General features: G+C 36.3%; 1 protein-coding gene across 1 annotated transcript; it reads right to left on the reverse strand.

The window, feature by feature from the left end:
• Positions 1-1965: 1965 nt before the first annotated feature.
• Positions 1966-26519, reverse strand: LOC138323044 (transmembrane protein 201-like). Its single transcript, XM_069267374.1, has 10 exons — positions 26365-26519; positions 20593-20710; positions 18989-19159; positions 15899-16081; positions 12547-12806; positions 11973-12167; positions 9724-9932; positions 9255-9401; positions 6213-6605; positions 1966-3113 (listed from the first exon to the last, which is right to left on the reverse strand). The coding sequence occupies exons 1-10, from the start codon at positions 26430-26432 to the stop codon at positions 3013-3015; spliced, it is 1845 nt and encodes a 614-aa protein (XP_069123475.1). The 5' UTR covers positions 26433-26519; the 3' UTR covers positions 1966-3012.

Genomic DNA, 26519 nt, shown 5'->3' on the forward strand with positions numbered 1-26519 from the left:
TAAGTACTACGATGTCTCCGACATGTACACTTTGTTCCATGTCGTGAGACATAATCATAATTTTAATTATCTCAAAGAAATCGGTATTTTAAACAAAATATGAACGTTTTCTCATCAAATATCATCGTATCAACTCAACATTTCATCGTTTCATCAACATTGTATATGAGTTTTTCATGTGTTTTAGCCAAACCTATTTCATCCCACGCAAACTTTTTTTTATCAAATCATTGTTTACAATCTGTGTTTTAGTCCTTCTTAATGAAAACTTTTTAAGTGTTTTACATATTTTCTTTGTTCCCAAAAAAGTTGATACTGACCAGACATACGAACAGACGACGCCACACCCTATGCCATAAGCTCTCTTGCCCTTGGGCAGGTGAGCTAATAATGCTTTAGTTAGGTGTCTTATAGAGACAAGTAGGCCTCTTAAATATTAACACAAAAATTGCTTATTAGACCCCCATGTTCTTGAATGAATTTAACATCATTATTAGGAGCACATCTCTTTGTATTAGCATTACCAGGGTAAAATCATATCAATATATTTCCTAGGTGTTGACAAGTTTATTAATTTGACCAAAATTGGCAAATGACTGCTGTAACTGACATGGCTTTTTTTCATGGGCAAAAATATTCAACAAATTTGTTCCTTTTGTTCGGTAAAGTCACAAATATAACTGGAACAAAAATAATTACATTAAAAATGTAACAATAAAAGTAACATGATAACAACAAATTATGAACATATAGTAGTTTATTATGACCAATTTAGTCAGTGGAAATAAATTACATGAAATCCCCTTATCCATGCACCACTGATATACATGTAGATAATGCTATTTTGATAATAAACAACTAGGAAGCAAAATGTGTCAAAGAGAATTGAGAATGCAAATCAAAAGTATAACATATTGAATAAGCATAAACCTAATCATGAAAAAAAGTTTAAAAATAACAAGCAAAATGGTGAAATTAATAGTATCTTATCCAGATCCAATATTGAACATAGAAAAAGATACACAAGAATGATTAAACACAAATTACAAATGAGTAATCTTAACCTGTACAAAAGAATAATTCAATTTTACTTGTTACGAGTATTTTCATTGGCTTAAAAATTTCCTTAATCAGCCCATAAAGGGAAAAATGGCGTCGCCGCTTGTAACGCCGCTTCTAATTGGCTGAGATGACGGTGTAGTGATTTCATAGACAAAAGGGTCAAAAGTCCATAAATAATTATTACAATCTTTAATCAGTCACCATAAAACTACAACCAACATAATACTTAGCGCTGCCTTAGTATAGTATGAGCATGGAGACTAGTAACAGCAAAATTAATGGAAAACCCTTATCAGCAAAAATTTGAAAATTCATTGTTTATTTTTTTGAAGGAATTACTATTTACCTTCAATTCCCCTATTCGGCCAAAGTTGGGGTTGCAAAATCCGTCGACGTGCCAATTTTTTCAGTGTTAAAGTTGAGGGACAGAGTCAAAATTTATACAAACTCTGTTCCCCTATTCCCAAAGGATTTTTCTGGCCAAATTTGTTTAGAATCCATGCAGAGCACTATGACTAGTAGTGATTTAAAGGATTTACCTCTATTTCCTGTATTGGGCCCTGCCCCTCCTGTCTCCTGGGGGGGGGGGGGGGGGGGCAGAGCCAAAATTTATACAAACTCTGTTCCCCTACCCCCAATTATGTTTCTGGCCAAATTTGGGTACAATCCATGCAGAACTCTATGACAAATAACAATTTAAAGAATTAACCTGTATTTCCTTTATTGGGCCCCGCCCCTCCTGCCAACAGGGGGTCAGAGCCAAAATTTACACAAACTCTGTTCCCCTATTACCAAAGGTGTTTCTGGCAAATTTTGGTTAGAATCCATGCAGAACTCTAAGACTAGTAGCGATTTAAAGGATTTACCTCTATTTCTTCTAATGGGCCCTGCCCCTCTCCCCTCCTGCCCCTGAGGGGTCAGAGCCAAACTTAATACAAACTTTGTTCCCCTTCACCCAAGGATGTTTATGGCCAAATTTGGTTACAATCCATGCAGAACTCTATGACTAGTAGCGTTAAAAAGGTATTGTGACGGACAACCGCTGGACGCACATATGCTCACCAGCCCTTCATTGTCATTCATATTTATACTATTCATACAATTAAGTAGAGTGTCAAGTGTGATTAAGTGGGATGTCTGCCCTAGCTGACCATCATGATGCTGGCATTGTTTACATTTCCCTACACAAACAAAATCACAATAGTATGACACTTCCCTACACAAACAAAATTACAAGAACTTCCACAATTTCCCTGGCCAATAGGATTTACGTGCTTTACTATACAGTGTGATTCCGTTAACTGAATATCTTAATTTAAAAACTCTTAATGTAATTTTCATATTTAACACAGGTTACTGTAGACTCAAACATCTTACAAAACTTTCACATTAATCACTCTCCACAGGACTCCTTCATCTTATTACAAATCTTTTACATTCACATCTATCACAGGATCTCATCTTTGATACTCCAGGGGTTACTATCACTGTCATTAGATCCATCCCTGGAATATGTCATAGCAAACCTGAAAGCAACAGAGAATGACGCCCAATATCAAGGCCATACATGTAGTCAACCACAGTCTAGTCTACTGGTATTAATTTATTATGGACATCAAAGGTCCAAACTACCTGTCTGGGCTGTTGTCGTACACAGAACCTTCAGTTCTGCTATATTGTGGATTACAGGATCCTGACTTGTTTAGTTGCTATGCATTGGGTAAATCTAAATAAACAATAATACCAGTTTACTATACACACTGGGCACATTATACAATTATGGTCTATACAATTCACAAAACATTCTATAACCAAATCAAAAGAAAAATGTGATAAAAAGTTGTCAAATATGTCTATTTCGTATTAATGTATTGAATACTTATTCAGTTGAAAACTTTGTTTTATATGAAAAGTGAGTGATATAACTTTGTAGACTGAAACTGCCATTTGTCAAGATGGAGAACTGTTCCAGCTGTTGAAAGAAAGAAAGATGTTTCCTACAAGACTGGCTCCCATCACAAATCCAATGAATCCTGGAGACCTCCAGAAGGCTGTAATAACAGGAAAAAGATCAATATTAGTGATATCTAGTTTCACAAGAAATATGTTATACTCACAAAAGAATTTTCTATGTCTGACAATGGAAAAAGCAATCTTTTCTATGCTTTTCTATTCTTTTCCTTCTCTATTTTAAATATTGAATGCATGTACAGAAACTTCTCATAGAGTTTTCTTGCGTTCAGTTCCTAAGTGGAAACAGTCACTTCAATTTTATATGGTCACTATCTGCCATGTTTTGCTAGAATCTGTTCCAAAATACGGGACCAAGACAACCCTATAAATTTATTTAGAGTTTAGGAAGCTAGACTTTTACAGAAGTACCTTCTGAGAAAGTGACAAAATTCAAGTTGGCTGCTTTATCAATAATGACAAAGAGAAACATCAATAAGATACATCTAATATTTGTATATTAGAGATCCCTTCAGCACTAGCAGTAACAAACTTCTACTATCACAATCCAAGATTACGGCTCGTCGGCCATCTGATTTTGTTGACAGATGGTCCCAAGATGCAATATTTGAGAGTCAGATCCCTAAAAAATAACAACAGGCCCATGGATCTTAATGGTCATCTGACTATTGGCACAATACAACACATCAAAGAATATAGTAGTAGCAAACAATTAAGGCAATACAAAAGAACTCTTTTAAAAGAAGTTCAGGTTCTGATATATTTGATGAATTAGACCATGAATGAAGGTCCCTTGATCCCCACCATGCTACAAATCCATTATCCTCTATTTTCTAAGCCTCTTAGTTATTTAACTGAAGTCGTGTAAAGATTTTTGCTTATATGACTCCTGTGACCTTGAATGAAGGTCAAGGTCATTCACTTGAACAAACTTAGTAGCTATTCGTCCAAGCATGTCACAGACTCAATATCAGGTCTCTAGGCCTCTTAGTTATTCATAGGAAGTTGTTTCAAGATTTAAGGCTATTTGACCCCTGTGGCCTTGAATGGAGGTCAAGGTCCTTCATTTGAACAAAATTGGTAGCCCTTCATCCCAGCATACCACAGGCCCAATATCAGGTCTCTAGGCCTCTTAGCTATTCACAAGAAGTTGTTTAAAGGATTTTAGGCTATTTGAACCCTGTGACCTTGAATGAAGATCAAGGTCATTTCTTTCAACAATTTTGTAGCCTTCATTCAAGCATGCTACAAGCCCAATATGAGTATCCTGGTAGTAGCCTTTCGGTTATAGAAAAGAAGTTGTTTAAAGATTTTAGCCTATTTGACGCATGTAACCTTGAATGAAGGTTTTTTAGTTATAGCTTGGAAAAGAATCTAGGACAAAGGGATGGACGGACGGAGCCAAAAACAATATCTCTGCAAACGCGTTTCGCGGGGGATTATAATAGGCACTTTTACCCTCATATGCAGGTAGTATTTATATAACATAGATCATTAATAACGAACACTAATTAACACATACAGCATAGTTTACATTTCATATGAGGTTTCGTCAAACTATATTTGGATGGTAATGGTCGATATTGGGTTCCTTCTTGAAACCGAACACTCTCTAAACCGGCTGCAATTCTATGCATCAACCATGATCGGTTCATGGAAGATACACTTTAGAAGTAAAAAACTTAAACTGTCAAAATCCAAGATATATAGTGTATCGCTGGCCATCTTGTTGACAGATCAGCCCCAAAATCCAATATATGGATACACAACTAGGATCCAAGAACAGTCAAATTTTTTTCACACTGCTTGTAATGTTCTATTTTACCAAAATCAAATAAAGGCAAAATATTTCAAACTTTTCTGTACTAGACAAAGCAAGTCTACAAATATTTGCAATTTCAAGAAAATCTAGTTAAACACAAAATAATGATAGTATATAGAAAATTTGTTGAAATGCATACTTTTGACCGTTACTAATTGCACCTGTACCTGTCAAATAACGAATATATCTAACTTACATCTCCGACTGTACTGTCATCACATAAAATATAATAGATTTCTACCACAAGATGTTGTGTTATCCTATTTACTCTCAGGCCATTGTATAAACGTGCTGGGTATTGTATAAATATATTTGATATTCCACTAGTGGAATAACAATATCAATCTTTTGATTGGTCGAGATTTTAAACTTTGACCTGAACTAGTTACTTTTTTCTCAGTGTTAAGTCGCCAGTAAGTTTCTTTGATCAACAAATTCTGTTGTTGACCATTTCCAGGGGGAAACACCCGAAGACATGAAATTCACAATTTTGGTTAAGGACCTTAAGACCTTTCATCTCTGAACAGTATCAGTTCCTACCAAGTTTTGATCTACTTTTTTTAGTATTAGAAGATCGGTATCGAAATTGCAGTAAATGTGATTATTTTGGCCCCATATCCCAGGGTTTCTTACAGACTTATGATTTTGAGGACTATCTTATTCATATTTAAGGCTCACTATTAACCATGAAAGATTTCTACAAAATTTCATCAAATTGATTCAGAAAACTCAAAACATGTTGAACTTTTCATTCAATGACAAAGTCTGTTAAAATAGGTTACATGACACTGTCTCAATTGACCTAAAAATTAGGAATCAGCATCAAAAACGAGCTTACAGTACGTGTTCCAAGCAACACACGTCCCCTACCATCAATTAGATTTTCTAATCTATGTCAAGTTATTATTGCTTAGTTATGCTATCATTGTCTGAAGTTAGAACAAATTCTGTTGATGTGTTCTCAAGTTATTGTCTGGAAACTAAAATTTGTGAAACAATCTATTTTTAGTAACAGAGACCTTTGTAGTTAAATTTAGTGTACCTTTTGACCCCAAATTCAATCCCAAGCTGTATTTTCCCATATGCTACCATTGTGTGAAGTTTGATCAAAACCCATCAATTCATTTTCAAGTTATCATCTGGAAACCAAATCCAGACACTGGGACAGACAAACAGACGGACGGACAGACAGAAAGGAACAAACACTATAGTCTCCTCCAGTTTCACCGGCAGGGGACGAATAAGGGCTTTTTTAGGAATCCCCTGAGATTTTCAAAATTTTTAAGAATTTCAAAACTGGAATTTCAAGAATTTTTTTTAAAATCTTAGTGTTGCTGTACAGCCTGCTTTAACTGACCTGTAGCCTTTAGTTCAGACTTTGTAGTACTGTCCACTGGACACACGGATGATGTTGTTGATCGACTGTCCAGTTCCTCAAACTTCTCTATGTGGTTGATAGGATGGTTATGCACACTCCAAATTTTCCTCGTAGATCCATTACAAGAGAAGTGCCCACTTACTGTGCTTCCACAATCATAGCAATTCAACTTTGAAAGAGGATTGTTGAAATTTCTGCCATTTAATTGCTCTTCATTTGGAATTTCTCCATTTGAGACATTGTCAGCAAAAATGGATGGCTTGTCTGAATACAATATCTGTGTTGGGTAAGTATGACTTGGGGGTAGGTTATTGGTTCCACAATCAACTTTCATCATGGATGTTTCTCTTTTCTTTTGTAAAAATGGGTTATCTGCAAATTGAATAATTACTATCAATATGCAATAAGTGTACATACAAGACATTATACACATTGTAAGTGTTATACAAAACACTTGTCTATAAGTATAAAGGAAAATGATTGATCAAGTCTGTGTTTGCAATATATAGAAATAAACAAGAGATCCCAGAGCAATCTTGCCGTCCACCAAATAATGATCTATGTATGACAATTGAAAGAGGAATCTTTTCTCTGCTTCAACTATCAAAATCTAAGATGACCGCCATCTTGTTGACCAACCACTCCAAGAATGTATTATGCAAACCCAAGACCTATATGTGGACCCTATAAATATGAAATTTGAGAATGAGACTTCTGTACTTTCCGAGAAATAGCGGTAATATCCTTCAACTATCAAAATTCAAGATGGTGGCTGGTAGGCCATATTGTTGATCGATCAGTCCCAAAATCAATTAGCTAGTGTTGTAGCGGAAAAGATGTCACCTTCTGACCCATTCTTCAGAAAAGTCAGTCAAAAGATGATATCTTTTCTGTTACAACACTAGCTAACAAGAGGCCCATTGGCCTTAATATGCACAATAATGGCCCATTGGTATATGAGACAGATCCTTTCAGTAGTTTCTGAGAAATAGTGGAAACACACTTCAACTATCAAAATCCAAGATGCCAGCCTCTTGGCCATCTGGTTGACTGATCGATCCCAAAATGCAATATGCACAACTAGGTCCTAGAAGAACCTTTTTGAGAAAAAGTGGTAACAAGAGGCCCAATGGGCCTTAACAGTTATCTGATCATTAATGCAATATACTATAGAGTAAATCTGGAATACACAGTAAGTTGTATGTTTAAAGATTTTATCCTATTTGACCCATGTGACCTTGAATGAAGGTCAAGGTCATTAATTAGAACAAACTGGCTAACCCTCCAATTAAGCGTGCTACAGGCTTAATATGAGGTGCCTAGTCCCCTTAGTTATTCACAAGAAATAATTCAAATATTATAGCCTTTTTGACCTGTGACCTTGAATGAAGGTCAAGGTCATTCATTTGAACAGCTTAGGTAGCCAATCATCGAAGCATACTTCAAGCCCAATATCAGTGTCCTAGGCCTTTTGGTTAATGAGAAGAAGTCATTAAAAAGATTTAAGCCTTTTTGGGCCCTAGCTGTGACCTTGAATGAAGGTAAAGATCATTCATTTGAACAGACTTGATAGTCCTTCATCCCAGCATGCTACAGGTCCCTAGGCATCTTGGTTATTGAGAAGTCGTTTAAAGTTTTAAGCTTATTTGACCACTGTGACCTTGTCTCGGGCCCAATATCAGTACCCTGGGCCTTTGGGTTAATGGACCCCGCCCTCTTGCCCCTGAGGGATCAGAGCCAAAATTTATACAAGTTCTGTTCCACTTTTCCAAAGGATGTTTCTGGCCAAATTTGGTCATAATCCATGCAGGACTGTAGGACAAGTAGCGATCTATAGGATTTACCTCTAATTCCCATATTGGGCCCCGCCCCTCCTGCCCACCGAGGGGTCAGAGCCAAAATTTATACAAGTTCTGTTCCCCTTCCCCAAAGGATGTTTGTGGCAAAATTTGGTGACAATCCATGCAGAACTTAAGGACAAGTAGCGATTTTATAGGATTTACCTCTATTTCCCCTATTGGGCCCTGCCCCTCCTGTCCCTGGGGGGTAAGAGCCAAAATTTATACAAGTTCTATTCCCCTTTACCCACGAATGTTTGTGGGCAAATTTGGTTACAATATATTCAGAACTCTATGACTAGTAGTGATTTAAAGTAAATGTTGATGGACGGACGGACGACAGATGAAGCTTCATGACATAAGCCCACCGACCCTTCGGGCCAGGTGAGCTAATAACGTTGAAAAACTTCAACAAACAAAAACCAAGATGGCAGCCGGTCGGCAATCTTAGCTTGTTGCTCGACTGATCCCAAATGTAATATGCACAACTAGGGCTCTAATTGACCCCTGTGACCTAAATGAAGGTCAAGGTCATTCATTTTAACAAATCTTCATCCCACATGCATGTCGCAGGCCCAATATCATGTCCCAAGGCCTCTTAATTATTAAAGTGTACACAGAATAGTTTTGTTATATAAAGTTTGTTCAATGCGTCACTGGATAAAATTGAAAACTGAAGCCCAAAGCCATTGACCCCAATACTGGACCCCTGACCTGGGACGTCACAAGGACAGCGGGTTCAACTCTACTTGCAGAAGTTAGAGTGGTGATTTTCAGTGTCTGCTATCAAATATAAACTATCTGTTTGTAAATATTGATTTTGAGACACAAATATCTGTATACATGTCCGATACCTATTTAATATTATCCTCAATCACATATGAGTTTGGAATATGCTTGGAAATAGGGATTTATATCATAGATATACTGATGTACCTGTCGTAGACAAATGAACATCTCTGAATGATTACTGCATAAAATCCATTACGTTGTATGTTTGCGGTGTTTGGAACCACATATACATGAATATTATATCAAGGACATAAATGTTCTTGGTTATGTTATCCAAACGGTTTTGCTTATATGACTGACCGACAGACAGCAAGCCATGGTATAAGCTCAATGATCCTTTTTGTAAGGCAAGCTAACATACATTATTATAGTTTAACTAAGAAGTCCTCACCTGGTCGGTTTTGGCTGGTCTGAGTGACTTGTAATTTTGCTGGACTAATAAGAGGACGATTTTTTCTATCTTGTGTGGCTTGGTAAAAGGAGAATCCTGTCTGCAAGACTGTTTCACCGGAAGTAAATGAAGAACAGCCAAATACTCCTGTACATAGATTAAAATGTTTTTCTTGATCCTGAAAATTATGACTGAATCTATCACGCTTTAATTGTTTCTGACACATAAATTACTGTAAATGTACTTATTTTAGCACAGTCAAATTGTAGTGTAAGATGCGAAAAACTTAAATTATGATTTAAATCAGTGCAAACTGGTGGTTCATTACCTGACACTAGAAATACCCTTTAACAAAATGTTAATGTACATGAATTATTTAATTGAGTGCCAAAAGCACTGAAATAAAAGTACCAAGCATTTTTCAAAATTACTTGTCAGGTTGTATAATATTTTATTACAAAATGTAAACCTGAAGGGGATCTCCTCTTTGCTGATCCAATGCAGAAGGAGCCAAGATCTGACAATGCATCGTCCATGTTGTTAGTGTTCTGTTGAAGCTTGCAGGGGCTGTGGTCATACATCGGCCTATAGCTGGCTTCACTTACTGATCTTATGGGGCTATTGTCAGTTATTTTATTCTCAGATCCATGAGAGAAATCACTGCTGTCAAGAGATTTTCTGTACCAATATACAAAAATTTGATATTTCAGTATAGAATATGGTGTATGATGAAATAACTTAAGACTATTATGCCTTAGTTAACAATCATCAGACAACATTGGCACCAGTGAATAGGAAAATAATTTTTTAAATGTTTTTAACATTATTGGTGACTTCTAAAGAAAAAAATTCCCACCAGGATTCCAAATCTCAGCAGGGTTCTGGCAGGATTTGACCCTCTCACCAGGATACCAGTAACCAACTAACAACAAAGGTCATTTGTTTGAACAAACTTGGTAGCCCTTCATCCCTGCATTTCAAGGGCCCAATACCAGGTCTCTAGGCCTCTTAGTTATTCAAAAGAAGCTGTTTAAAGGATTATGCCTATTTGACCTCTGTGACCTCAAATGAAGGTCAAGGTCATCCATTTGAACAAACTTGGTAGCCCTTCATCCTAGCATGCTACAGGCCAAATATCAGTACTCTGGGCCTTCTGGTTCTTGAGAAGTTATTTAAATATTTTGGCCTTTTTGACCCCTGTGACCTTGAATGAAGGTCAAGGTCATTTATATGAACAAACTTGGTAGCCATTCATCCTAGCATGCTACAGGCCAAATATCAGTACCCTGGGCCTTCTGGTTATTGAGAAGAAGTTGTTTGAAAGAAAAATTTACGCACAGCGAACGGCAGACGGCACACGAAGATGGACAGTGTATGATGACAATAGGTCATCCTGACCTAGATGACCAAAAAAATGTGCACTATACACGCAAAAATAAGATTTTCTTTTTTAAGTTCAAAACACCCACAAATTACGATTTTAAAAAATCCTAATATCGATTCATCTGTCGCCCATTCAAAAATTGAAGCCATGTTCTCATTCATAATATATTTAGTTGTACAGGTAGAAAATGGTCATATATCTCAGTGCTGGAACCGAATCTCTTATATTTATTTATATGGCGATTAATGAAAAATGCAACCCAAAAGAAAAGTTACATATCCTTATCTTTCATAACCTGTATGAAAAGAGAATTTTTCTCTCATACCTTGATGTTTTACTGCAGTTTAACTTACCATGCCATTCCGCCATTTAAGTATGTGAGTTATGACCGACTCCTTTTCCAAAGCGTTAACCTTTAAATGGTGATGTTTGATAGTGACCAAAACCTTCTACCAAGGTGTTTATCTTTTAATGGTGATGTTTGATTGTGACCAAAACCTTCTACCAAGGTGTTTACCTTTTTAATGGTGATGTTTGATTGTGACCAAAACCTTCTGCCAAGGTGTTTACCTTTTAATGGTGATGTTTGATTGTGACCAAAACCTTCTGCCAAGGTGTTTACCTTTTTAATGGTGATGTTTGATAGTGACCAAAACCTTCTACCAAGGTGTTTATCTTTTAATGGTGATGTTTGATTGTGACCAAAACCTTCTACCAAGGTGTTTACCTTTTAATGGTGATGTTTGATTGTGACCAAAACCTTCTACCAAGGTGTTTACCTTTTTAATGGTGATGTTTGATAGTGACCAAAACCTTCTGCCAAGGTGTTTACCTTTTAATGGTGATGTTTGATTGTGACCAAAACCTTCTGCCAAGGTGTTTACCTTTTTAATGGTGATGTTTGATAGTGACCAAAACCTTCTGCCAAGGAGTTTACCTTTTAATGGTGATGTTTGATTGTGACCAAAACCTTCTACCAAGGTGTTTACCTTTTTAATGGTGATGTTTGATTGTGACCAAAACCTTCTGCCAAGGTGTTTACCTTTTAATGGTGATGTTTGATTGTGACCAAAACCTTCTACCAAGGTGTTTACCTTTTTAATGGTGATGTTTGATTGTGACCAAAACCTTCTGCCAAGGTGTTTACCTTTTAATGGTGATGTTTGATTGTGACCAAAACCTTCTGCCATGTTTGATTGTGACCAAAACCTTCTGCCAAGGTGTTTACCTTTTTAATGGTGATGTTTGATAGTGACCAAAACCTTCTGCCAAGGTGTTTACCTTTTTAATGGTGATGTTTGATAGTGACCAAAACCTTCTGCCAAGGTGTTTACCTTTTTATGGTGATGTTTGGTTCTGACCGACTCCTCCTGGACACCAATAAACAGAGTAATCCCATGAATGTGTTCAGGCTATGGTGGATAAAGCTGACTACTGGCATAGAGCCAAACAGGGACTGGCCAATCTGACTGTCCACTAACGCAGTTAAAATCCACATTTGGATGTTAACAGCATCTACCACATGTAATCTAGAATCAAAATAAGCATGTAGTCTAGAATCAAAATAAGCATATATAATGGCCATGACAGATTCTTACGAAATTTCATCAAACTGTTTCAGAAAGTCAAATCATGATGAAATTGTTTATGAATACAAAACATTCAATGACAAAGTCTATAAAAATAGGTTACCTAACACATGACACTGTCTCAATTGACTTGAAAATTAGGAATTAGCTTAAAAAATAAGGACTTTAAAACATGTATGTATCACAATAACTTTTGTTGTTTATTTAGTATAAATAATTGTGTTGAGTTGTTATTTACTTATTGACAATTATGTTTAGGTAACATGTATACAATATTTGCTGTCAAAAGAAACACTGAAGAGTAGAAATTACATTTTACCTATTTTTACCAACAAGCATCTTTGCAAATATGGAAGTCAGAATACCCAAGCCTCCGAGAATGGTGAAGTTTCTCTGAGCTAGCTGAATAGCAGGTAAGAGATAACTTGTAGGTAGCCATGTCTGCCTTTGCTTCTGTAAGGTGTGAATGTGTGTCACACATAGTGTGAGAGCGCACACGCTGGATACTGTAGACATGAGAACCGACAAAGGAACAGGACTTTTGTACAGAAAAGAAGTTACATGAACTCTCTGGGACACCTGAAAAATATTCAAAGAAAGGTATTAAGAAAAGGCCCAATGGATTTAACGGTCATCTAACAACACTGGCAACAAGCGAATTGGGATGGACCCATAAAAAATATGAAAACTAAGCAAATAAAAATATTTATCAATGATATTAACAATTTTTGTAGGGGGCCTTGAGACCTTTCAATCTATGACGAGTATTTGATTCTACCACAACTGCGAATGAAGAAGAATTTTGAAATATTTTCCCCAATTTTACCCCCTTTTTTGCCCCACACTTTTTGCCCCTAGGGGTCAGCCAGGACCAAAAGGAACATGATATCAAAATGCTATCTCAGGTTAATAATTCTAACCAAGTTTTATCTATATCTGTAAATTGAACAAATAATGTTCATCAATGTGCTTTTCTTGCATATACTATGATTTTGACCACCTTCCCAGGAGAAAATCTGACCCCAGGACCATGAAATTCACAATTTTGATTGATCTAATGCCTTAGAAGGTTTGTTCAAAATGGCACTGAATTTGCTTCAGCAGTTTACGACATACACACTATATGCACAACAACGACGGGCTTAAGATGAAGTAGGTCAGACTCACTTGAGACTTCCTCTCAGGTGACCTAAAAACTGAAACATATGGAATGGAATCGCATGCAAGATTCTAACATTTAATCACCAATTGTAGTCCATTGACATATTATAAAGCCTTGCTGTTGACGTGGGATTACTTTGAAAGGCACGGCTGTATTACTTCCTCTATATATATACACACACATGAGTACGAGTAATGAAGCGGTTAATTTATTCTGGGAATGCAGCGCTTGTTTTTTTTGGTCAACACATTTTTATAAACACCCCAATTTTCCCGAATATAAGGTTTAGAAAATTTGGAGTTTATCATAAATGAGATGAAAAAAATCATGTCTTCAAGTGTTATAGTAACTTTTAGAAGAGAGGGTCATTTTAGCATGGGGGGGGGGGGGGGGGTGTTTCATTTCACCATAATGGTATTTTGACCCCAGGTCATTTCACCATAATGGCATATTGACCCTGGGGTCATTTCACCATAATGTTATATCAGGGATCAATCTAGGTTTTGGGGGAAACTACCGTTTTCCAAAATAGGGGAAAAGTTTGGTGAAATAAAGGGAAATTTGAATCTTCTTATTTTGGTCCAAAATTAAATTTATTTTGACGAAAAAGTACTGTAAAACAACTAATTTTTTCATTTAGATTTAGTAAAGCAAGATTTTAAGCTCAATAATGAAAAATTTGAGTTTATCATAAAATATGCAGTAGCTGTATGATAAATATGAAGGAATATGAAAATAATAATGAAAAATAAGTCACAGGGGAAATTATGTTACAAAAACGGTCATTTTTTAGCCTCAAATGGGGAATTTTTATATCTTCAGGGGAATTTTAGGCCAGAGGGGAATTCATTCCTTGAGGGGAAATTCACCCATAAACGGTAATAAATCAGAGCTAGATTGATCCCTGTATATTGACCCTGGGTCAATATACCACGATTCAAAATACCATGCTACGCCTGTATCAATCTTTCGGCAAACGAAACTATGTACAATATCGAAAATTTCCCCGTTTATCGACTATACTATCCTGATTTTACCGTTAAAAGGTAAGATATCGTTAGATGGATTACATATAGATTGCTATTCTTCATAATCATAGTCACAAAAGAGTTTTCATGTACAGTTCAGAATGCACTCATTGACCCCAGGAGGTCTGAACGAATGGCACATTCGATCACTGTTCGGAACGTCCTTACACCACAGAAAATCTACAGTTAACTATTAGTCCTTTGTGATATTTTGTAACTAAACATATTTTCTAATTATTAAGAAAGTCAGTTGCATTTACCAAACTGCTGCTGAAAATATTTACATTTATTTCGTAAAATTACATCACAATCGAACTGTCAGATTGTCTAACTTCCGATTGTATATTGTTTGCGTCTAAATTAGATACTCATGTTAATATATCTAAACTGATTTAAAAGTATGCATCGTTTACATTGTTGAAATATTGCCAACAAGTGGATTGTTTTGGCTAGAGCTGAATATCCAGCTTTCTCGCTGAAATGACATTGGGTAACTGGCTTGTCAAAACCAGCGTACGGCACATGTTTACATGTATTAACAAGTTGATCGGCTGACAAAAGAAAGACCGCATGTTGAATTTTAATGTCAATTTAAAGTGATATCATTACCATTCAGTATATACTATGTAAAGTTAAGTAAAATATCCAGTTGTTTGTTCTACACTGTAACTGCATGGTGAGAGATTATGCCGTCACATACCTGTAAGTGAACGAGATCGGGTTATCTCAGTCGAGGGCTAAGATTTTGTAACATAATCCCAACCGAGGCGTTAGCCGAGGTTGGGATGTTACAAAATCTTACCCCCGAGACTGAGATAACCCGATCTCGATCACTTAAAGGTAATAGATTTTTTTTCTCGCGCCTCTAAGATATAACAAAACCCATCTATATAAGCGTTCGGAGTGTGTAAAACTATCCCGTCATGGGCCTCCTGGTTCAAAGCCGATTAACCATTACATCTGCGCTTCGATTTCAGTCATTCCGCATAAAACTATAGTTCGGTTATATCAAAGACAAACGATGATCAATCGGTACATACTGTTTAATAATTAAAAACAACAACTAAACAATGCATGGTAAATCACTGAATGCACATATTTCTAATAATATTGATTATCTGACGCTAGTGACGTCACCGGTTCGAGAGTTTGACGTCACATGCGCGGACTGTTACATGAATGGCGTAAAATTCCGCCAAAATTCGCGTAAAGGTACCAGACAGATCGGACGAGATAGAAAAATCTAGCACCGGCTATCATGTGAGATTTCCCTGTCCGAGGTGCGAGATTATGCCGTCACATCTCGGTGATCACGACTGTCATTGTGTTTATGGGGCATGTTCATTGTGTTATAACGCATACTGTTATCCTATTCAATTTGTAGTGATCAAAGGAACTTCCTCCATTTGTCTGATTAGTACTACACTTGTGCCTTTTGAAGTAATCCCGCATCAACAGTAATTATATAATAGGTTGCCTACCTTTTCATTAAAGGGAATCTGTGAAGATTTTGACATGCTAGCTCTGACCTTGTCAAGATTCATTCCCAGGACATTATCCTGTTTATGAAGTTCCATTTTTACATTGCCCTGACATACTTCACACAGGCGGTATACATGTTCCAGGTGTTGTTCATATGCTTCAATTTCAGCATCAAACTTGTTCTGTAAAATTGTAGCAATAATATGGATGTAAGCAATAGATAGAGAAATACTGTACTGTCTGCAGCAGATATACTGTTGCATAGAGATACACTGCAGTACATAGATGATCCTTTGTAGATATACATTTGAACTAAATTAACAATTCACCAAAGTATAGAAAAAGAACTAAATTTATTAAAGTTAATTTCATGTGCCATATTTTTCATACTCACTCATCAAGAAGAGTTTTTAATACTTTATTCATAACCAAAAATTACCAACATTTTAAAAATTACAATACTTATACTACATAGGTTATGATTTTACAAGTACATTGTATAAATACAATACCAACCTTGTTTATCATTGCTAGCAACAACAAATAAGCTTTCCCAGAGGGATATTGGTGCCCACCAAAGGTTAAGGATGATCTATGTTTGGCAATGAGGGATCTTTTCTCTACTTTTTAAACTGTATAACTATCAAAATGGCAGCCTGTCTGCCATCTTCTTAACTGATCGGTCCCAAAATACTGCTTTTTAAACTCTAAGTAACAAAATGGGGGACTATTGGCCATCCTGATGACCGATCGGTCCCAAAATGCAATATGCACAACAAGGGCCCCAGGGGAATTAACCTACATATGAAATTTGAGACAGATCCCTTCAATATTTTTTGAAAAATGGCAATAACAAACTACTCATTGTAATGGACACCATTATATACAAACCTGTATAATGAGACACCCCAAGGGACAGACAGAAATGTGTCTTATTAGACAGGTATCTTAATAAGTTAAGAAACACAGGTTACCAGAGAATCGCGGCACCATATTATATATATATATGTACTATGAAATATTGCATTAATTAGAGCTTAAATAACTTAGTTTTCAATGTTTAATAATTTTGAATGTACTTAATTTTCATCACAACAGAAGCACTTACTAATTACTAAGATATTTTTAAATCTGTCACAGTAGTAGCCAAAATGTATCTTAATCTGTTAGAAAAAAAAATAGATTTCTTTGAAATTTGATTTATTTATATACTGAATTAATTATAAATTGCTATTAAAAATATTAAAGATAAAGCTCCACCGCTGACAAATAGTATTTTTTTCACTATCAAAAACAGGAGGAGACAATTTAGTATTTTTTTCAATTACAAAATATACTTACTTTACACCATTACCACCATTGAAAAGTTTGAGCTTCTAATTTTACTTCAAGATAAAAATACATTGTATTGCAATATGTCCTATATGGAATGAAGTACTGATTGTTCATGAACCAAAAGCAAAATGAATTATTTTATATTATTTTTTGTGTTAATTAGACATATATACACACGATAAAACACCAGTTATTGTTAAAATGATGATCCAAAATGGCGGTTGTGTCTGCTGGGAAACATTATTTGTCTTAAATTGTAAGTTTTGCCAAATTAGTGAAAGGATTATTTCATTCCTGCATTTCTTTATCAACACGAAATCTTTGCACACTATTCATATGCATACATAATGAAGATATTGGTTTTGTGTATTTGTCAATTGTTATTGAATTATATTGTCCATATAAACTATCATGCTTAACCATTATAAGTTTATTTTGGAACAATACTAATTTACTTAGAACGTATTACATCAATAGCTGCATTAAACTCTGTTGTTTTACATTAACGTATAGATTGCATCTATTTACATAGATGTTGTGTAGCTTAATACAATTTCCCCTTCCCCCAATGATGTTTCTGGCCAAATTTGGTTACAATCCATGCAGAACTCTATGACAAGTAGCAATTTAAAGGATTTACCTATGTTTCACCTATTGGGCCCTGCCCCTCCTGCCCCCAGGGAGTCAGAGCCAAAATTTATGCAAACCCTGTTCCTCTTCCCCAAAGGATTATCTGGCCAAATTTGGTTAGAATCTACACAGAACTCTATGACTAGTAGCGATTTAAAGGATTTGCCTCTATTTCCCCTATTGGGGCCCCACCCCTCCTGCCTCGGGGGAGCTCGAGTCAGAGCCAATATTTATACAAACTCTGTTCCCCTTCCCCTCTGGTTGTTTCTGGCCAAATTCGGTTAGAATCTGTGCGGTACTCTATGACTAGTAGCGATTTAAAGGATTTACCTCTTTTTCCCCTATGATTTTGCCCCACCCCTCCTGCCCCCATGGGGTCAGAGCCAAAACTTATACAAACTCTGTCCCCCACTCCGCCAAGGATGTTTCTGGCCAAATTTGCTTAGAATCCATGCAGAACTCGGATGACTAGTAGCCATTTAAAGGATTTACCTCTATTTTCCCTATTGGGCCCCGCCTTCCTGCCCCCGAAGGGTCAGAGCCAAAATTTATACAATCTCTATTTACCTTCCCCAAAGGATGTTTCTGGCCAAATTTGGTTACCATCCATGTAGAATTCTATGACTAGTAGCTTTTAAAGGAAATGTTGACGGACTGACTACGGACGCCGCGCTACGACATAAGCCCACTTGACATTTTGGCCTGGCCCCGATTTCTCAAAACAAAACTGCAAACTTAAGTCAAAACTTAAGTTTTTCTCCTTATGTAACTTTAAGAAAATTTATGACTTAAGTCAGTTTTTGACTTAGGTTTGTTTTGAGAAAACAGGGCCAGGTGAGCTAAAAACTTAATCAAAATGGCCAAAATTGTCAAAATGTCTACATTTTCATAACCTATGCATATTTGAAGTGGTCACCATGACAACCACAGCTGCAAAATTAGAAAACTCAATACAATTAAATTAGGGAGGTACTTAATATGTAAAATCCACCAATTTAAATACGAAATAATAGTTTTGAAAATTTGACAGATTTGGGAGCCAAAAAGGGCCAAAATTTATTCAAGTCCCTTTGCAATACTTACAAATTAAAAGAATACGGTAATTAACATTCACCAAAACATACCTCATTAAATGGAACAAAAGCAGAGAGTTGGCGGACCTTAAGTAGCTGATTCTGGTTACACTCGTCACACAATATGGAGTCTTTGCTGATAAATTCATCCGTCTTGCAGTTAACAGGATAATTCATGCTCTCGTTGAACTGAGCAGGGATGGGCTTGTTGTAATTGCCATCCTAAAATTTATCAACAGTTTTGTTGAGTTAAACTTGATTGACAACAGGAGGCCTAGAAGGCCTTTATCATTCACAAATATAAAGGTTAATCTGACGCCTTCGAACTTGGTCGATGACGTTATCAAAGTCACATAGGTACAAATGTACCGATGAGAATGGGAAGGTGTTAATATATAAGCAATAAGCAGAGCAACAATAAAATATTTCAAAGTATTGTAAAACTCCTGTTTTTTGTAAGTCCCAAAATACATGCACAATATATAGTTTCTATTTCATCATTCTGTAATATCTTATCTGCAAAGATCAACATTTGTTGTAAGTATATGATGGTTTATTCTATACTGTAGCCACTGAAATTTTGTATTTTGAGAAGCATGAAATGAGGTTCTATAAATTAGAGGTGTAACAATACATCAGTGAGACTATCAATATATTGCGATTTTTATGCCTCTCAACCCGATCAATTGATGGCAATTTCAAAAAGTCGATAACAATCGCCGATAGTACGCCATACTATCGATAGTTTCAATAGTCATATATTTTTCTTTAACTTGGACTAAAATCATGTATTCACAGAGGTTTTATACAGTAACAGACTAACAGTCACGATAAAATGTCACTTTTTCATGCTTTTCAATCCAAACGCAAACACCGACAATGTTCTCAATCACGATCTTCATTGCGTTTGAGTTGGTACCGATGCTAGCAGGTAAAGGGAAGTAGCTCCCAACCAATACTGCACTAGATGTACGTCATGGCAGCCAATTCATCGACCGGATTGTAATCAAATTCAGAGTGCAATTCTATCAAAATACTATTGCATTTGTATTCTGCAATAATTAAAGTATCACAATAGTGTTTCCCTCGATAGCAATGGTATTGCAATATTTAAAATTGTTGTCAATAGTCATCCCTACTATAAATCATTTTTATAGAACCATTTTTTACTAGTGGGCAACACCTGAAAGAGTGTTGCATATAAAATGAAGAGAATTGTGAAGAGGAGGTAACTCTTTGTACTACTCTTAGTATAGTCCATTTGATCCCTGTAACCTTGAATGAAGGTCAAGGTAATTCATTTTAACAAACTTGGTAACCCTTTCTCAGCATGCTACAGGCCAAATATCAGAACCCTGGGTCTTTTGGTTATTCAGAGAAGAAGTCGTTTGAATGAAAAGTTTACGAATGGCACAGAGGTCAGATGAATTAAAAATATCTTTCAAAGTGCAATGAACCTGCACCATATTTTACATTTACTTTTTTAAAGTGCGTAGATTTTTCAAAGCGGGTTGTGAACAATGCTACCAGCCAAATTTGGTTTCATTCAACCAGTGGTTTCAAGAAGTCAATTTTGTGACTTCAGTCTTGCTGACAAACACACACCAAACGCCACAGTAATAAATAGATTATCCAATGGAAATAATAAAACAAACCTCTCCAAAACCATTGTATTGCTCACAATCAGGGCAATCCCAACAATTCTTATTTCCATAGGGAACTTCAGTCACCTTCTCACAAAACCAACATTCCACTTTTATAGGAAATTTTGGTCTGTAAAAAATACAAAAGCGTGTAAATTAAACAAATATAAAATTTTATTTCTTTTGTAAAAATATAATGTAGAATCACACACAAAAAACAATTATCATAATGTGAATCATTACAGATGTCCCCCACATGTCCCAACACATAATTTTGGGCAGTTTTCAAAATTACTAATATGTTGTTGGCATCCCATCAAAAACACTAGAACATTGACAAATAAGCATCATGATCAGCAGATATTCTTTTCTGGTAGCAAATCTTAATTTTTTCTTATAATACTTATACTATATTTCAATCAAAATATTGAGAGCTTTTAAGGCCATGAAATGGAACTTAAAATACCTCGACTAAACATTAAACCAAACACATTAATTGATGAGAAACCCTTTGATATATAATTATATTTTTTGTTTAAGTTTATATATATCCAAGGTTTTACATGCTGTATATTCTGAGTGAAACTTCTAAAGTCCACAAATCGTTTCCCATCTCCTTGCTTATAACTTTTAAGTCACAAACTTGTCCAATAACCACATGAGTCACATGACTTCCATATAATATGTTTCCTGCCAAAGCAGTGAAAATCCAAAATGGCGGTTATGTCTGCTGGATTTTGGAAGAGAAAACATTATTTGTCTTAAATTGTAAGTTTTGCCAGATTAGTGAAAGGATTATTTCATTTCTGAATTTCTTTAAGCAAAGATGAACACTTTTGGTAAGTTTTAATTTATCTGCATTTCTTTAGCAAAATGAAACTATTGCACACTATTCATATGCATACACAATGAAGATATTGGTTTTGTGTATTTGTCAATTGTTATTGAATTATATTGTCCATATAAACTATCATGCTTAAAGTGAACAGTCGGGCAAGGATGGCTAAAGTCGGTAAAAATGGTGTGAATGTATCCAGTATAATTTCTTATGAAATGGAAAAAATAAAATCTCTCGTCAAAATCTGTCTGCGTGCGAAGAAATTAATTTAAAGTATAGGAATCCTAAAACGTCCTCCCGGCTCACTATGTCCGTGGTTACATTTCCACGCAGCCTCGCTTTCAATGCTTTCAACTTTTCTTTACTTTAATGGTCAGAACTGGGAAACTATGCAGAACTTGGCCGTCGTATTAATATGTGAGAACTTTTGGAAGGCCAATGAACGCATTTAGACTGGTTTTCTTTGCCCGACTATTCACTTTAACCATTATAAGTTTATTATGGAAAAATTCTAATTTACGCTGCATATCCATGATAACAGATTTTCCTGGCTTTTAATATGTGGCAGTATGAAAACACAATGAATTAACACAGTAAACTGTTGGTGATTCCAAGTTCAACTCTTTTGTTGTTATATATTAATGTATAGATTGTATCTATTGACATAGATGCTATGTAGCTTAGTACAAGTTCCATGGTATTATCATTTTTCTCATGGTTTCCATGTGCAATAATGAATTAAAATTAAAGTTGTATTGCTGCTAATTTCACTGTAACGATATGTAACTTAAACATTTGATATTTAAACATTGACATGTAACTTGATGATTTAGCTCCCCAAAAGCATATGTCGGCCTATAAGAGAGCCGAAATCTAGGAATCATATATTCCTGGTTTTGAATAAAGCGCCTTCAATCACCGCCATGTTCAGTGACTTCGGGTTTTGTCGGATTCCAAATCGTATCACGTGACTGACGTTCGACAAAACCTGCACGTGGTGAGTCAGGTAACTAGCGTAAGCGCACATGTGTTTGTTTACGTTTTCCTTCTGGCTCATATGAGCAAATCATGCTGGTATATGTCCACAGATTGAGTATTTGAAACATCCAATTTACACATTACCGTAAAATATTGTGTGTATCAAATATTGTAATGTGCGAGCATTATTTTCTTTGTAGATAGAGTCTGATGAGGTCGACCACATGTTTTGTTTATGAAAAATTGTTGATATTTTCTCTTGGTTTCACAACTCTCGTTTTACTTTAGATTGTCGCGACGATATTCGGAATAGTTCGGTATGATTCGGCATGTTTCGAGCCTATTTTTCACGTGTACACGTTAAAAAGATTTTTTACTCTTATAATTAAAGATACTTTCAGTGCTGCAACTTTATAAAAAATGGTAAAATTAGAAAGTTTAAAACTAAGGCAGACGGAGAAAAATATGTATAACACTTAAACAGTTTTCACTATGACAAAAAGAGCGAAAGTTATAGACCATACAACTTTAATGTCAGATGGAGAAAATGGAAATGTATCATGGATTTAAAATATATTCATGAATTCTTCATGATGACATTTCATTGGTGAAAATTTGAAACAAGTTTGTTAGAAATATCAGGGTCATTAATAACTTTAGTCTGTAATAATCAATTTTCTATTTGTTTCTGGCTTTCTGATTGGCCTATTCATTTTTTTCATTCCACCCTGAAAAAAAATTCTGAGAATGATGCCGAAACCCAACGTTATCGTGACGTCACAATAGAAACATTGACGTTGCGTATAGATTTGGAAAAAAATAATTCATTGTAAAAAATCAATGAAATCGTACGTGTAAACGTATTTCATTTTAGTCACCATTTTTTAAAATTTCATCAGGTTTAATGAAACAAAAGGCCCAGAGGGCCTGTATCGCTCACCTGGTTTTTTGTTAGTAATTATCACAAGAATCTGACAATTAGAAAAATAAGCAAAATTGACTCCCAAAGTTTAATTTTGAATCACAACCATACAATGATGCTATTGATACCATACAAATATGCTATCCAATACATAGGTTCAGAGACAAAGTAATTTATATGAAAATAGTAGCCTAATTGACCTTTTTGACCTCGCATCTATTGCCGTTTAAGGCCCCGGGGGTCAGCCCTATCATTTGTACAATTTCAAATCCCAACCCTATAAGGATGCTACCATTGCATTATAAGTGCTCTTCCATTCTTAGTTGCAGAGAAGAAGTCGTTTATATGGAAATAGCTAAATTGATCCCTTTTAACCCCACCCTTCAGGCTCCCGGGGGGGTCAGCCCCATCATTTGCAAAATTTTGAATCCAAACCCTATAAGGATGTAACCATGCATTGCATTATGAGCGCAATCCCATGTTAAGTTGCAGAGAAAAAGTCATTTATATGGAAATTGACCACTTTTGACCCCGCCCCTCAGGCCCCCGGGGGTCAGCCCTATTATTTGCTCAATTTGGAATCCCCAGCCTACAAGGATGCTACCATTGCATTATGGGTGCTATACCATGCTTGTTGCAGAGAAGAAGTCATTTATATGGAAATAGCCAAATTGACCCCTTTTGACCCCGCCCCTCAGGCCCCCCGGGGGTCAGCCCTATCATTTGCACAATTTTGAATCCCCACACTATAAGGATGCTACCATTGCATTATGGGTGCTATACCATGCTTAGTTGCAGAGAAGAAGTCATTTATATGGAAATAGCCAAATTGACCCCTTTTGACCCCGCCCCTCAGGCCCCGGGGGGGTCAGCCCTATCATTTGCACAATTTTGAATCCCCACCCTATAAGGATGCTACCATTGCATTATGGGTGCTATACCATACTTAGTTTCAGAGAAGAAGTCGTCTATATGGAAATAGCCAAATTGGACCCTTTTGACCCCGCCCCTCAGGCCCCCGGGGGGTCAGCCCCATTATTTGTACAATTTTGAATCCCCACCCTATAAGGATGATATCATTGCATTATGGGTGCTATCCCATGCTTGGTTTCAGAGAAGAAGTCGTTTATATGGAAATGGCCAAATTGACCCCTTTTGACCCCGCCCCTCAGCTCCCCCGGGAGTCAGCCCCATCATTTGTACAATTTTGAATCCCCACTCTATAACGATACTACAATTGCATTATGGGTGCTATCTCATGCTTAGTTTCAGAGAAGAAGTCGTTTATATGGAAATAGCCAAATTGACCCCAATCGACCCCGCCCCTCAGGCCCCCGGGGTTCAGCCCCATCATTTGTACAATTTTGAATCCCTACTCTATAACGATACTACAATTGCATTATGGGTGCTATCTCATGCTTAGTTTCAGAGAGAAGAAGTCGTTTATATGGAAATAGCCAAATTGACCCCAATCGACCCCGCCCCTCAGGCCCCCGGGGTTCAGCCCCATCATTTGTACAATTTTGAATCCCCACCCTATAAGGATGCTACCATTGCATTATGGGTGCTATCCCATGCTTGATTTCAGAGAAGAAGTTGTTTATATGGAAATAGCCAAATTGACCCCTTTTGGCCCCGCCCCTCAGGCCCCCGGGGGGTCAAGCCCCATCATTTGTACAATTTTCAGTTAGTAGCCCATAAGGATGCTACCAGTCAAATTTTGTTGAAATCCGACCAGCGGTTATGGAGAAGAAGTCGATTGTTGACGGACGCCGGACGCCGGACGCTGCGGTATCCCATAAGCTCACCTCGGTCCTTTGGACCAGGTGAGCTAATAAAATCACTGTTTGCAAACTTTTGTGAGAATCAGCTACCCGGATTCACAGTCTCAGTTTGCAAACAAAATTTCTTTCATACCCCGATGAAATTAAAGAATAGTGACTTCAATGCTTAAATGAAAACACCATAAATTTTCAACTACCCCATGATTACTTTACCTTATTCATGGCCATAATCATGTTCAAGAGATATTTCCAATGTTAGTCTACAGACAAAGTTTCATTAAGCTCAGTTTATATTTACTCAAGTTATTGCGTTCACAAGGTAAATATTAATTATTAGTGCAAAGGGCAATAACTCCGTAAATTACTGTCGAATCAAGCTGATTTACGAACTCGTCTGAGATCTTTCCAATTGTTAGTGTACATACAAAGTTTCATTAAGCTCGGTTTATATTTACTCAAGTTATCCCATTCACAAGGAAATGTTAATGCATGACGGACGACGCACGACGCACGACGACGTACAAAAGACTATCGCAATAGGTTACCATGACCTATGGTAATTATAAGGTGACCTAAAAACAGAAAAAATAACAAAAAATTCAACTATTCCCGGTCCAATGACGTGACATATCATACAATAGTCGATTGTGTTACTGTGACATCATATATGTTCAAATATCCACAGAGGAATATACTGTATTTTGGGACTTGGCACTATCTAAAGAAAAGCATGTAGGCCTAGCACTCAAAGATTTAAATCTTGTATGCCGAACCCTGTCCCTTGCTCGTAGAGTAATGCTACTTTTGTCTAGAACTGCTCAAATCGATCTGACAGTAGTGTGTTTACTTTATTAGGTGATTTGTCTTACTTACAAAATCATTTTGTCACCTCCACAGTGGTTATGTATAGTTCATTTGTTTAACGTGCGTGACTTTGGCTCGGATATGGGTGCTGCGTACATATTGTATCTGCTTAATCGAATTGATCAACGATTTGTAATTAACAGTTACAACGGTATCAATTAAAATACTAATTAATAACGAGGAATTTGTCAATATTTTATTTTATGTTTCATAAGAAATGTAGAACAATGTATTAATGCCATATTTTGCTTCTTGGTTATGTAAAAGAATTAGCCTGAGTGATTTGTCCCTTTGAATAGGCCTAGAAACAACTCTGTAAAATGAGAAAAACTTAGATTTGATTTGTTTACGGTAATTGTCGCCGCATGTAAATTAGAAGATAAATTAATGATACAAACCTGAGATATTTGTACATAAAAATGGCGATTAGTATGCTTGATATCAATAGTAAAAGTATGTAGATCATTTTGCCTGGAGGCTTTCATTTATGCCAAGTCGAGAGGTTTGGTTTCAAAGCTGCTGTCGCATGTGGTGGTCGGCGAGGGCTACGGAG

This window comes from Argopecten irradians, chromosome 1, assembly GCF_041381155.1.
Source record: "Argopecten irradians isolate NY chromosome 1, Ai_NY, whole genome shotgun sequence".
Lineage (NCBI taxonomy): Eukaryota > Metazoa > Mollusca > Bivalvia > Pectinida > Pectinidae > Argopecten > Argopecten irradians.